Here is a 12,929-nt window from a genome sequence, read left to right as displayed (position 1 = left end):
TGGTCCAAGGCCATTTTTGCTGGCTATAAGCGGGGTCTCAGGAATCAAAGGGAGCACACAGCTCTTCTTAAAATTGAAGGTGTTTATGCACGAGATGAAACGGAATTCTATTTAGGCAAGAGGTGTGCTTATGTGTACAAAGCAAAAAACAACACAGTGACTCCTGGTAGCAAACCAAATAAAACCAGAGTAATCTGGGGAAAGGTTACCTGAGTCCATGGAAACAGTGGCATGGTTAGAGCAACCTTCTGCTAAGGCTATTGGACACAGAATCTGTGTGATGCTGTACCCCTCAAAGATTTAAAATAATGAAATGTAAATGAATAAAAATGGATTTGTGTTGTAAAAAATGGTGAAGTATCATTCATCAGTATGAATTCATGTTGAATTTTTTATAGGTTTTTTTAATCTATTATTTTATTTAACTTTATTTATTATTATTATTTTCCAGTTTGATCAGAGAGAGACAGAGAAAGAGAGAGAGGGAAAGTGAGAAAAGAAGCCACCAGGTCCAGGACCTGAACCGCGGTCGGTCATGTGGGAGTCCAGCACTCCTATCACCACGCCACCTGCCAGCCCCTAGGTTGAATTTATTGATAGGGGTCCATTAAGTAGACATTTTGCATTTAATATTATAAAAAAGGTGATAATATTTGTTTGATTGGTTGGCTGAAACATGGATCAAAAGATGGCTCATCATGAGTAAACTGTGTATGCCTGATCTTCTGTGCTTTAATGTAGAGAAGGGATTAAAAAGCTTAGGAAGACTGAAATGTTAGAGTGGATTTAGTACATAAAACCTACTCGCCCACACTGGGAGGGTCTAGAACATATACCTTTCAGTAAATTCCCATTATTGAGCCAGTTTACAGACTTAGAATCCTTTGAATGAAGAGAAGGCTGGATCACCTTCATGAAGGACCATTCACACTACCAAAAATTCATACTGTTAATCTTTCTATCAACCTTCTCCAAGGGGATTTATGACCTTTAACTTGGGTAATTATTTGTTGGGGAAAAGGAAGTAATCAATTTTGGAGACTATTAAACACTGGCTCTGATGATTCCAGAAGACACAAAATGTCACTGGCCCTCCAGTCAGTGTGGGGGCTTATGAGAGTCATGTGATTAATGAAGTTTTGGCTCTGATCTGACTTACAGTGGGTTCTCAAATCCATCCTGTCGTTACTTACCAGCTCCAGAATGCATAACTAAAACAGACAAACTTAGCAATTGGCAGAACACCACTTAGACCACCAAGTTACCATGTTACCTGAGCTACCCATCATGAACTGAGTGTTATCTGACTCATTAAGCCATAAACTTGGGCATGCATGGTAGCACTCCATCAACAAATAGAAGTGATGTATATATGACTTGGCCCAAGTAGGTCCTAAAGCCCTAAGTAAGTTATATGAAGAAGGGGCCCAAATGTCCATAGTTCCTACTCCCTCTATACCGCCTTCTCTCTCCCTATTGCCTCATGGAGAGTTTTCTATGATCATTTGACAGAGAAAAAAAGACCTGAACTTGACTCACAGATGGTTCTGCCATATATTTAGGCACCACATCAAAGTGGACAGTGGAAGCACTATAGCCCTTCTCTGGGACAACCTTGAAGGACAGTGGTGAAAGGACATCTTCTGCAGGCAGAACTTGTGCATTTTTATAGGAAGAAAAAATGACAAGATGTCCCGTTATATACTCATTCATGGGTTATTACCAGCGGTTTGGCTAGTTGGTCAGGAACTTGATAGGAACAGCACTGGAAAATTGGTGACAAAGAAATTTGGGAAAGAGGTATGTGGATGGACTTCCCTGAGTGGGCAAAAAATATGAAGACACTTGTGTCTAATGTGAATGCTCACCAAAAGGTGACTTTAGAAGAGAGATATTTTAATAATCAAATAGATAGGATGACCCATTCTGTAGATAATAGTCATTGTCTTTCCTCAGCCACCTCAGCCATTGTCCAATGGGCTCATGAACAAGGTGACCATGGTGGCAGAGATGGAGGTTAGACATAGGCTCAGGAATATGGACTTCCACTGATGAAGGCTATAGTGAGTATGGCCACCACCGAATGCCCAATCTACTAGCTGCAGAGACCAACACTGAGCTTGACACAATTATGGCTGACACAATTCCTCAGGGTGATCAGTCAACTACCTGGTGGTGATTTGAGTATGTTGGACCACTTCCATCATGAAAAGAACTGTGTTTTGTCCTTACTTTATAGATACTTATTCTAGACATGGATTTGCCTTCCCTGCACACAATGCTTCTGCCAAAACTACCAGCCATGGTCTTACAGAATGCCATATCCACCATCACAGTATTCCACAGTTTTGTTTCTGACCAAGGAATGCACTTCACAGCCAAAGAAATGTGTCAATAGGCTTATGATCATGGAATTTACTGGTCATATCATGTTCCCCATCTTGAAGCAGCTGGCTTAATAGAACAGTAGAATAGTTATTTTTTTTAGCTAATTATTTATTTTACTATACATTTTATCACATGTCTTTACATTTCTTTTTCCAAAACAAATATCATGCATGTCAGTCAAGACAAGGATATTACTATATATATTATCATCAGCAAATAGCTTCTTATTTTTTGTCAGTTAAGCATACTTTTACCCATTTTTTTCTTCTCCTTCCCCTTTCACCCTTCCATATTACTCTTTTCCTTTTTCACATTTTATTGATTCACAAAAGATCTTAAAGTATGGACAAAGCTAGAATCTAGTGACAAGTGCACTGTAATTTTCTTCTGAAACATTTCTTTCTCTCTCCATTCCCCCTTTTACTAAAGAGAGGTATAAACTAACTTATTTGAAAAAAAATTAGGTTAATCTCAATTTGGTCTGTTATTTGCACAAAGTCCCCACAAGACTTCAATTTTTGATGCAAGACAAGAGATACTGTTGTATTATTGAACTTATGCAAATAACCATTCTGCTACAAAATAAAAGTGTTCACAAATATTTTCCAATTGCAAAGGGGCCAAGAAGGGATAAAAGTCTATGTTTTGATTTAAAAATTCTTTTTTTTTTAAATTGCTGAGCCCATCAACTCAAAAGAAAACAAAAATCCTTAAATCTGGAAGACAAAGCACAGAAGAAAATTGGTAATGTTTTAGAAAAAAGTCATAGAATTCTATTTCATCAGTTCAGTATCATGTAATCTCTCTTTTGTTGAATCTGCAGTGTTACTGTGGTCTGATCTTTCCATTAACATTCAATATTATTATTATTGATATTTCAGAACTTGTCCCTATCATTAAGTTGGCCTTTCTGTTAGTCATTTTTTTTTTTTGGTTGTTCTCTTAGTTGTCTGTCTGTCTTTAGATTTCCTGGTATAGTACTCCCTTCAGAACTTCTTTGGAGAGCTTGTCCGGTGTTGGTAAATTCTTTCAGGTTTTGTTTATCTGAGAATGTTTTTACTTTTTCTTCCTGCATGAAGGATAACCTTGCCAGATACAGTCTTTTTGGTTGAAATTGTTTTTCACTTAACACTTAATTTAAATTAAAATATTTTGGCTACAGAGTCTGAATATATTTTCACATTCTTTCCTTGATTGCATTGTTTGTGACGTGAGGTCCAATGTTAACCTGATGGGATATCCTTTGAAAGTAACTTGACATTTTTCTTTTGCCAATTTTAGCATCTTGTCTCTGCCTGTGGTTTTGGTCAATCTGGCTATGATATGCCTTGGAGAAGATTTTCTTGGGTTGATTCTATGTGGGGTCCTTTGTATTTCTTGGGTCTGGATATTTGAATGCCTCTCTAGGTCTGGAAAGTTTTCTTCCAAGATTTCATGGAATAGATTATCAATACCCTTATTATTTCTTTACCTTCTGGGATACTGATGATCTGGATGTTTTGGCGTCTAATGGCATCTAGTATTACTCGTATATTATTCTTATTTTTTGGGTTATGTTCTCAGTCTTTTTGGTGTTTATTTTTGTAAGTCAGAGGTTCTACCTTATACATCTGAGATTCGATCTTCTGCATAATCTAATCTGCTTTTTCATACTTTCAAGGGAGGTTTTGATTTCTTATATTACAGCCTTCATCTCTAAGAGTTCCATTTGATTCTTTTTTATGGTGTGCATTTCCTCTTTCAGATCGTGGAAGAACTTCCTCACCTTCTGGAACTTGTCTCTTGAATTTTCTGGAGGGTTTTTTTTTTTTTTTGTCTCTCTTCTCTTGCATTTCTGCTAACTTTGTTACTATGAATATCCTAAATTCTTTATCTGACATTTCTACGAGTTCCATTGTACTGTCTGTGGATGATGAAGGGCTGTTCTTTCTCCTTGGAGGAAAGATATTTTCTTGACTTCCCATATTTCTTGTGCCTCTGGGTGGTGGTTTCTGGTCATCTGATGGATTATGTTACTTCCTATCTTCTTGGAGTTAATTCTGAGTGTTAGAGATGTGTGGAAGGAGATGGACTGTAATTTTTCTGTAGTTCTGTTTCCCTGATCTCACCAAGCAACCTGAACTTGTGTCAATGGAACTAGATACTACAAAGGCCTCACAGTTTCAAGGCAAAAGAGGTGCCTGGGCTGTGCTGTGGGGCTTAAAGTATTCAGATATGTTGCTACTGTGCACCTAGATCTGCCTAGACACTTAATGTATGCAAGGTGAGAAGCAAGGTGAGAAAGTCAGGTAATAAAAAGGAAACAAAGGGAAAAAGAGAAAAACAAAACACAACACAACAACAACAAAAATAAACACTGAAAAGGGAAAAAAAAACATTTTATTTAAAAAATTAAAAAAGGCCAAAAAATGAGAACCACATGGCACAAAGTACACTGTGCAAAAAGGGCAGGGCTAGACCCACCTCACAAGCACATGAATTCTGAAATTAGCAAGAGAAATGAGAGGTCAGAGACAAGAGACAGTACCTACATATTTTTTTAAAAACACACATACTTATATATAAGAGAAAAATTTCTAGAGAAATGAAGAGGGAGAGAGAAAGACAGAGACAGAAAGAAGACAGAGACCACCCTACCTGAGTGTGGGACTGAAAGGAGGGGTTTGGGGCAGAGGCTTTCTGGTTAAAGAGGCAGGGCCAGGCCCACCTCAGATACACATGAATTCCGGCTTTTTGCTGGGTGTAGGGCTAGAAGCAGAATGACTTTTTTTTTTCTTTTTTTGGAGAGGTTTTTGCTATAGGGTGCGTGCATTCTCCAGAAAGACAGAGAGAGACAGAGAGACAGAAAGCAAGAAATCACCCCCCTGGGTGGATGGTCACACTGCAATCCCTTCTCCTTCATTCTCCTCTTGGGATCTTTAGCATGCATGCACATGCGCCCGGAGCGAGTTTAAGCCACCGGATCCGGGACTCACCCTGTGGTTGACTACATGGGAGTCTAGCAACATAGCCATTATGCTAACTGCTGGTCCCAGAAGAATGACTTTTTGAAGTCTGTTATATTGGGTTGTCACAAAAGTCATGATGTATTTTTTTCTTTTCTATGCAAAAATGCATCATGACTTAAGAATTCTGACAATCCAATAGCACCAGCTAGGTGATAATACTTTGTATGCCTAGGGCAAGGTTAACAGAATGCTGTATATCCTCTGACCCAATGCTCAATATATGGTACTTTTGCTTCCATAGCCAGGATTCAGATCCAAAAATCAAGGCACAGAAATGGGAGTGGCACCACACACCACTAGCAAAATTTCTGCTCCTATACCCATGATATTATGATCAGCTAGCCTAAAAGTCTTAGTTCCAGAGTGAAGAATGCTTCCACCAGGAGAAATGGATTCCATTGAAATAGAAATAAAGACTGATACTGGGCTGCTACTGCTGCTGCTACTTTGTGCTCATGACTCCAAGCCAACAGGCTAAGAAAGGAAAGACAGTGTTGTTTGGGGTGACTGATCTAGACTACATGGGAAAATTGAACTATTATTCCACAATAGAGGTAAGACTTTGTCTGGAACACCAGAGATCCCTTGGGGAGTCTCTTAATACCATCATGCCCCATATTTTGGTCAGTGAGAAACTACAATAACACAATCCATCCAAGACTGCAAATGGCCCAGACCCTTCAGAAATGAAGGTTTTGGTTATCCTGCCAGGTAAAGAACCATAACCAACTGAAGTGCTTGCTGAAAAGCTAAAATGGGTAGTATAAAAAGGTATTTATAAATACCAGTTATGACCACATGACCAGTTACAGAAACAAGGGCAAGGTTAACAGAATTTATCATGAGAATTTCCTCCATATTTTGTTAAGAACACATTGGTGCACATATATTAAGCAAATATCTTTATTTTATTTCCTCTCATTAATCACAAAATGAGATTCATTAACTTTCTATCAGTATGGTTAATTTTACATCACAGTATTTAAGTTATGGGATTAGTGCATTTTTGGTTGTATGCAGAATAGGTGTATCATATCAGGTAAAATGATGACTTTGTTATTGTCTTTACTTGAATATTAAGTATGGTCTAAAAAGATGCTTTTGTGTGCCAAGTTGACAAAGGATAGACTTGTGACAGATAATTCAGTGTCAACTTGACTGGATTGAGGGATGCTTAAATAGTTGATGAAGCATTGTTCCTGGGTGTATCTGTTAGAGTTGCCAGGCAAGATTGGCATTTGAGTCAGTGGACTGAGAGAAAACTACCCACTTTCAATGTAGGCAGGTACCATCCAATCAGTAGGAGCACTCCTCTGCTAAACAGAGGAAGTGGGAGATTCTGCTTCCTCTCTTGACCCTTCCTTCTAGAACATGCTGGGTGTTTCCTACCTGCTGCCTACATATCTGCCCACTCTATACTTGTTTCATGACTTGGTGCTTGGCTGTGTTCCATTCCTACTGGCACTTGGCCCCCATTTGCCTCCAGCCAGACAGACTCCCAGGTTATTTAACTTTGGATTCTGGACCTGTTTGGCGGCCTCCCCAAAGGTGCTCAGGTCTTAAGCCTTAGTCTGTGTGTTGTACTAGTGCTTCCCTACTTCTGAGACTTCCATCTATTTCTCCAGTTTATGGACAGCCTACTGTGTGACTTTTCCACCTTGTGATAGTGTGATATTATTCATATGATAAATCCTCTCCATCTATCTATCTATCTATCTATCTATCTATCTATATCTATCTATCTATCTATCTATCTATCTATCTATCTATCTATCTATCTATCATCTTCTTGCTTCTGTTTCTCTGGAGAACCCTACCCAAGTGAGGTCAAGAATGGGTTTTTGTTTTATTTTTTAGGAGGCATGCATGTAGGGAACCAGAAGTTAGCGTAATGGCTATGTCCATGTAGTCGACCACAGTTCATGTCCCAGGCCCGGTGGCTTAAAACTCACGCTGGGCGCGTGTGTGTGCGTGCCCAAGATCTCGAGAGGAGAATGGAGGAGAAGGGATTGTGGCGTGACCATCCTCCCTGGGGGGTGATTTCTCGCTTTCTGTCTCTATGTCTCTCTCTATCTGTCTGGCGAGTGCACGTGCCCTATAGCGAAAAACCTCTCAAAAAAAAAAAAGATGCATGCATGCTTATATATCCAAGGGCAAAGAGCAAATAAAGAGAGGGAAATTGATGATATCAGGGAATGAGTGGAGAGAGCTGTTAGATACCCTTAGTTAGCAAGAGGGGATGGGATCTAGTGTAACTGGAGGGGTTGGCCTTAAATAGGAACACAGAAAGGTCATCTACCAATAGTCAATAGAAGGCAGGCAGAGCATCATAGATATATATATATATATATAAAGGTGAAATGAATAGAGGTAGGAGCTTATGAAAATTCTCTTCTCATTGCTTCCATTTTCTCAGTGAAATAGAAAGTGAGGTCATGAATCGAGAGTGAGAAAATGAGGAAGAAATATTAGAGGGTTGAAGAGAGAGGAGAAAGTACAAATAGTCATGTAGGAGAGTGAGAGAACTAGGAAAATATAATACAATAGCCAATTTATACTAACCTGAGAAGTGCATGAGGGTATCAATCTCGCCATAGCCTTGATAGCAATAGCTAGTTTAATTTTTCAGTAGAATTAAACAGTTAAGTTTTAAAAAAAAATCACACTGCTCATTTATTTTACATGTCTGATCACTAGTGAGATTGAATAGTCATATTATTGCCCACTGTATTTTCTCTTTTTTAAAGTTTCTGCTTCTGTCCTTTATTTATTATCAGTATTTGTCTTCATAGATTTGTATGAGTTCTTAAGATACTAAGAGTATTGATCATAATGTTTTATCTGTAAGTATGTGAAATATTTAAAATCTAATGAAAGATAACCAGTCCCTCAAAATCTGATATCCCTTAATATGAATAGGCAGGAAATGAGGTCCTTACCTTAAGTGATGCAAGAGGATGTTCTGGTCCCAAGAAAATCCAATGAAAAGCAGCCAGGTCCTCATCTGGGAGAATGTGGTTACCTATGAAGTACATTAGTCATTTATTGACTATACAAATGTTTTCTTTGAAAGTCCGGACTATGAAAGGGCCTGGGAGAGAAAATAATCAAATAATTCACCCAGGCCTGTATTTTTAATGTAAGAATTACAGTAGATATATATTAAGTACTATGATGTATCCTGTTTATTATGGATCATCTTTTTAAATGATCATGCATGGTGGTATGGTTATCTTCAATTTATAGACAGGGAAACTGAGGTTTGGACAAGTTTGATGACTTGGCCCTAGGTACCCCAGTTAATAAGTGTCCATACCAGGAGAAGGAGGTAGAACTGTCTGACTCCAAAGCCCATGTGATTACCTACCATCTAGTAATGCTGTCTTTTGTGACAGAAATCACTGATAACTATCTAATAAATGGTGGGCATTTCATTTGTCTCATTTCATTTAATATTATCAATAACACCCACAAAGGAGGCCAGATAGAGGAGCAGGGGGAAAAAATCATATTTTGTGGCTGAAACACATGGGAAAGTTCTGGATTCACATCCAAAGATGTATGTTGGGCATGGGTGTGCTCTTGATCTGGGGCTGGCTGAGGCTGGGGATGGATTACTGCATCAAGACTCTGCTAGTTGGCATCTTTGTTTTACTTGCTCCTCCAAGAATGAAAAAAAGAAACTTTAAAAAGTAATATCATGAGGTATTATTATTCTTATCTCACAGAGGAGGAAAATGAAACCTTGGAAATATGACTTCAGTGACTTGCCCAAGGCCTAGAGCAGAAATCACGCCAGAGACAAAATATTAATCTTCATATTTGTGGTACTTGGAAAACCAACTCAAAATATAATCAACTCTCTGGAATTTACTTTGAAGTTTATCTTTAAAAGATAGATGAATGAATACATAATAAAGGCAGTACAATAAAATGTTAATTGCAGAATATAGGTGGTAGATATAGGGTTTTCACAGCAAAATTCTTTCAATTTTGTCATATGTTTGGAAATTTTCATAATAACATGTTAACGCAAGAGAAACAAAGAGAAAAATATAATAAATAATTTGTGTTCCCGATCTAAATTTAGACACTGGGGAAGAAATGCTAAAGTGAGAAAACAAAGTTGTTTAGGGCTAGAAAAATGTCTGGCATAAGATAGTACTCTGAATGGTACTATGGTTATAAAATGTAACAGAAGAAAAACTCTTATAAGAATCAAAATAATATTCTGGAATATCTCCTAGCAATTCATAAGACAAAAATGGTGAGTTTTAGTATGTCTAAGAAGCCCCAAAGCCTACTAGGTTCTCCCCAGCATAGTGTTTGGCATGAGGACGTAGAAAAAACAAATCCAAAAACGACCAGTTAAATCACTCTTGTCTTCATCTCTTAACTAGAAGAGGAAACTTTATCAATCATTGAAATCTTTCCTTTGGACTACCTACCTAGCAGTGCAGCAAATATGGGAAAATTCATCCGCTTCAGACCCAGCTGCTTGGCCACCTCCTGCATCAGGAACTGGTTGGTATCAAATAATTCACCCAGGCCTGTATTTTTAATGTAAGAATTACAGTAGCTATATGTTAAGTACTATGATGTATCCTGTTTATTATGGATCATCTTTTTAAATGATCATGCATGGTGGTATGGTTATCTTCAATTTATAGACAGGGAAACTGAGGTTTGGACAAGTTTGATGACTTGGCCCTAGGTACCCCAGTTAATAAGTGTCCATACCAGGAGAAGGAGGTAGAACTGTCTGACTCCAAAGCCCATGTGATTACCTACCATCTAGTAATGCTGTCTTTTGTGACAGAAATCACTGATAACTGTCTAATAAATGGTGGGCATTTCATTTGTCTCATTTCATTTAATCTTATCAATAACACCCACAAAGGAGGCCAGATAGAGGAGCAGGGGGAAAAAATCATATTTTGTGGCTGAAACACATGGGAAAGTTCTGGATTCACATCCAAAGATGTATGTTGGGCATGGGTGTGCTCTTGATCTGGGGCTGGCTGAGGCTGGGGATGGATTACTGCATCAAGACTCTGCTAGTTGGCATCTTTGTTTTACTTGCTCCTCCAAGAATGAAAAAAAGAAACTTTAAAAAGTAATATCATGAGGTATTATTATTCTTATCTCACAGAGGAGGAAAATGAAACCTTGGAAATATGACTTCAGTGACTTGCCCAAGGCCTAGAGCAGAAATCACGCCAGAGACAAAATATTAATCTTCATATTTGTGGTACTTGGAAAACCAACTCAAAATATAATCAACTCTCTGGAATTTACTTTGAAGTTTATCTTTAAAAGATAGATGAATGAATACATAATAAAGGCAGTACAATAAAATGTTAATTGCAGAATATAGGTGGTAGATATAGGGTTTTCACAGCAAAATTCTTTCAATTTTGTCATATGTTTGGAAATTTTCATAATAACATGTTAACGCAAGAGAAACAAAGAGAAAAATATAATAAATAATTTGTGTTCCCGATCTAAATTTAGACACTGGGGAAGAAATGCTAAAGTGAGAAAACAAAGTTGTTTAGGGCTAGAAAAATGTCTGGCATAAGATAGTACTCTGAATGGTACTATGGTTATAAAATGTAACAGAAGAAAAACTCTTATAAGAATCAAAATAATATTCTGGAATATCTCCTAGCAATTCATAAGACAAAAATGGTGAGTTTTAGTATGTCTAAGAAGCCCCAAAGCCTACTAGGTTCTCCCCAGCATAGTGTTTGGCATGAGGACGTAGAAAAAACAAATCCAAAAACGACCAGTTAAATCACTCTTGTCTTCATCTCTTAACTAGAAGAGGAAACTTTATCAATCATTGAAATCTTTCCTTTGGACTACCTACCTAGCAGTGCAGCAAATATGGGAAAATTCATCCGCTTCAGACCCAGCTGCTTGGCCACCTCCTGCATCAGGAACTGGTTGGTAGTGAGGTTTTTCCCATTCCAGCTCAGCTTCAGAGCATGGGAACTGTAGTAAGAGGGAATATTGTAGAGTGCATACTCAGAGTCATGGGCAAGAAGACCATGGAAACCATTTTCCCTGAAAAAAGCTACCACTTCCAAATGGTGGTCTTCAAGGCTCTGAAAAACCTAGGAAGAAAAAAGAGGAGAACATGTCATGCCATAGAAATTTATCTGTATTTCATAAGAAGTCAGGAGAGTTAGTAAGTACATTTTACAGTTTCATTAAATTTCATATTATATATGGCTGAAGAGAATAGTCATTTAAAAACAAAATAAAATGAAAGCCCTCTCCCAGGCTAGAACATGATCTTATTTCTGACTCTCACATAACATTTGGTGCATAGTAACATTCATGCTAATGACTTAGGACCAGGCAGTGGTGCAGCACTAACACAATGCTCTGTAATGTTGGACTCAAATATGGGAGGGTCCTGGGTTTACATCCTGGGGCCTCCCTGGGCACAGAGCACACCCATGATCTGGGCTGGCTGAGGCTGGGGGGTGAATCATAGTGTGTGGACCCTGTTGGGGATATCTGTCTCTGTCTCTCACAGAATAAACTGAAAAACAAATAATAATAATTAACATATTGAATATGTACTATGTGCTAACAATGTTTTAAATATCTTATACATATTAACTCACTTAACATAACAACCTTATCAGGCCATTATAACTATTATTATCATCCCTATTTTACATTATCCCCAAATATATATGTCTAGAAGAAGCAAAACCCAGATTTAGCTTTAGAGCCCATAGATCTTGATAGTTTCATTGAACTAACTGAACTGTTTTTCATTTTATCTATAAAGGAATGGTAGTTTTCTAGAGTCTAATAGAACTTTTAATACATTAAACTTTTCAGGACCAGTAGTTAGCGTAATGGTTATGTCACTGGACTCCTATGTAGTCGACTGCGGTTCGCGTCCCAGACTCGGTGGCTTAAAACTCACGCCGGGCACGTGTGCGTGCGTGCCCAAGATCCCCAGAGGAGAACAGAGGAGAAGGGATTGCGGCATTGCCATGCCCCCTGGGGGGTGGTTTCTCACTTTCTGTCTCTCTGTCTCTCTCTGATAGTGCACATGCCCTATAGCAAAAAACTCTCTAAAAAAAATACATTAAACTTTTGATAGGCTGGAGATTCCTCCATGGCTCCTGAGAACTAATGATTACAGGGAAAAAAAGAGAAATGACGATTTTCTACTGATAATTCAGCCTCCAGTCCACAAACTTGAGTGGAGAGGCAAGGGGCAGGCCTTCAGAAGAAGACTCCTCCATGGCTCCCGAGAACTAGTGATTTCAGAGAAAAAAGAAAAATGAAGATTTTCTACTGATAATTCAGCCTCCATCCCACAAACTCGAGTGGTAGGGAGCCCCTTTAGCTTTCTCGCTGTCTCTGTCTCTCTGCCTCTGTCTTCTCTTTTTTTTTGTAATTTTTCCTTTTTAAAATGTTTTAAGGTAAAGTATTCTCTTGCTTTCAGCCTCACCTTTATCTCACTAATAATGAGGTGTAAATCATGCAGAGTAAAGACTCTTA

At 38.2% G+C, this 12,929-nt stretch overlaps 1 protein-coding gene across 1 annotated transcript in view; it reads right to left on the bottom strand.

Annotated features, from left to right (window-relative positions):
• The window catches only part of FAM120C (family with sequence similarity 120 member C), a gene marked incomplete in the record, with an annotated part of 172,559 nt that overhangs the window by 91,865 nt on the left and 67,765 nt on the right, over positions 1 to 12,929 (bottom strand). Inside the window, 2 exon segments of the mRNA XM_014583023.2 lie at positions 8,336 to 8,418; positions 11,269 to 11,515. Coding sequence (XP_014438509.1) covers positions 8,336 to 8,418; positions 11,269 to 11,515 — 330 coding nt within the window.

The sequence above is a fragment of the Tupaia chinensis genome, unplaced genomic scaffold (assembly GCF_000334495.1).
Source record: "Tupaia chinensis unplaced genomic scaffold, TupChi_1.0 Scaffold143992_1, whole genome shotgun sequence".
Taxonomy (NCBI): Eukaryota; Metazoa; Chordata; class Mammalia; order Scandentia; family Tupaiidae; genus Tupaia; species Tupaia belangeri.
Note: the sequence above shows the minus strand (reverse complement) of the source record. Positions and strands in the feature narration are given on the sequence as shown.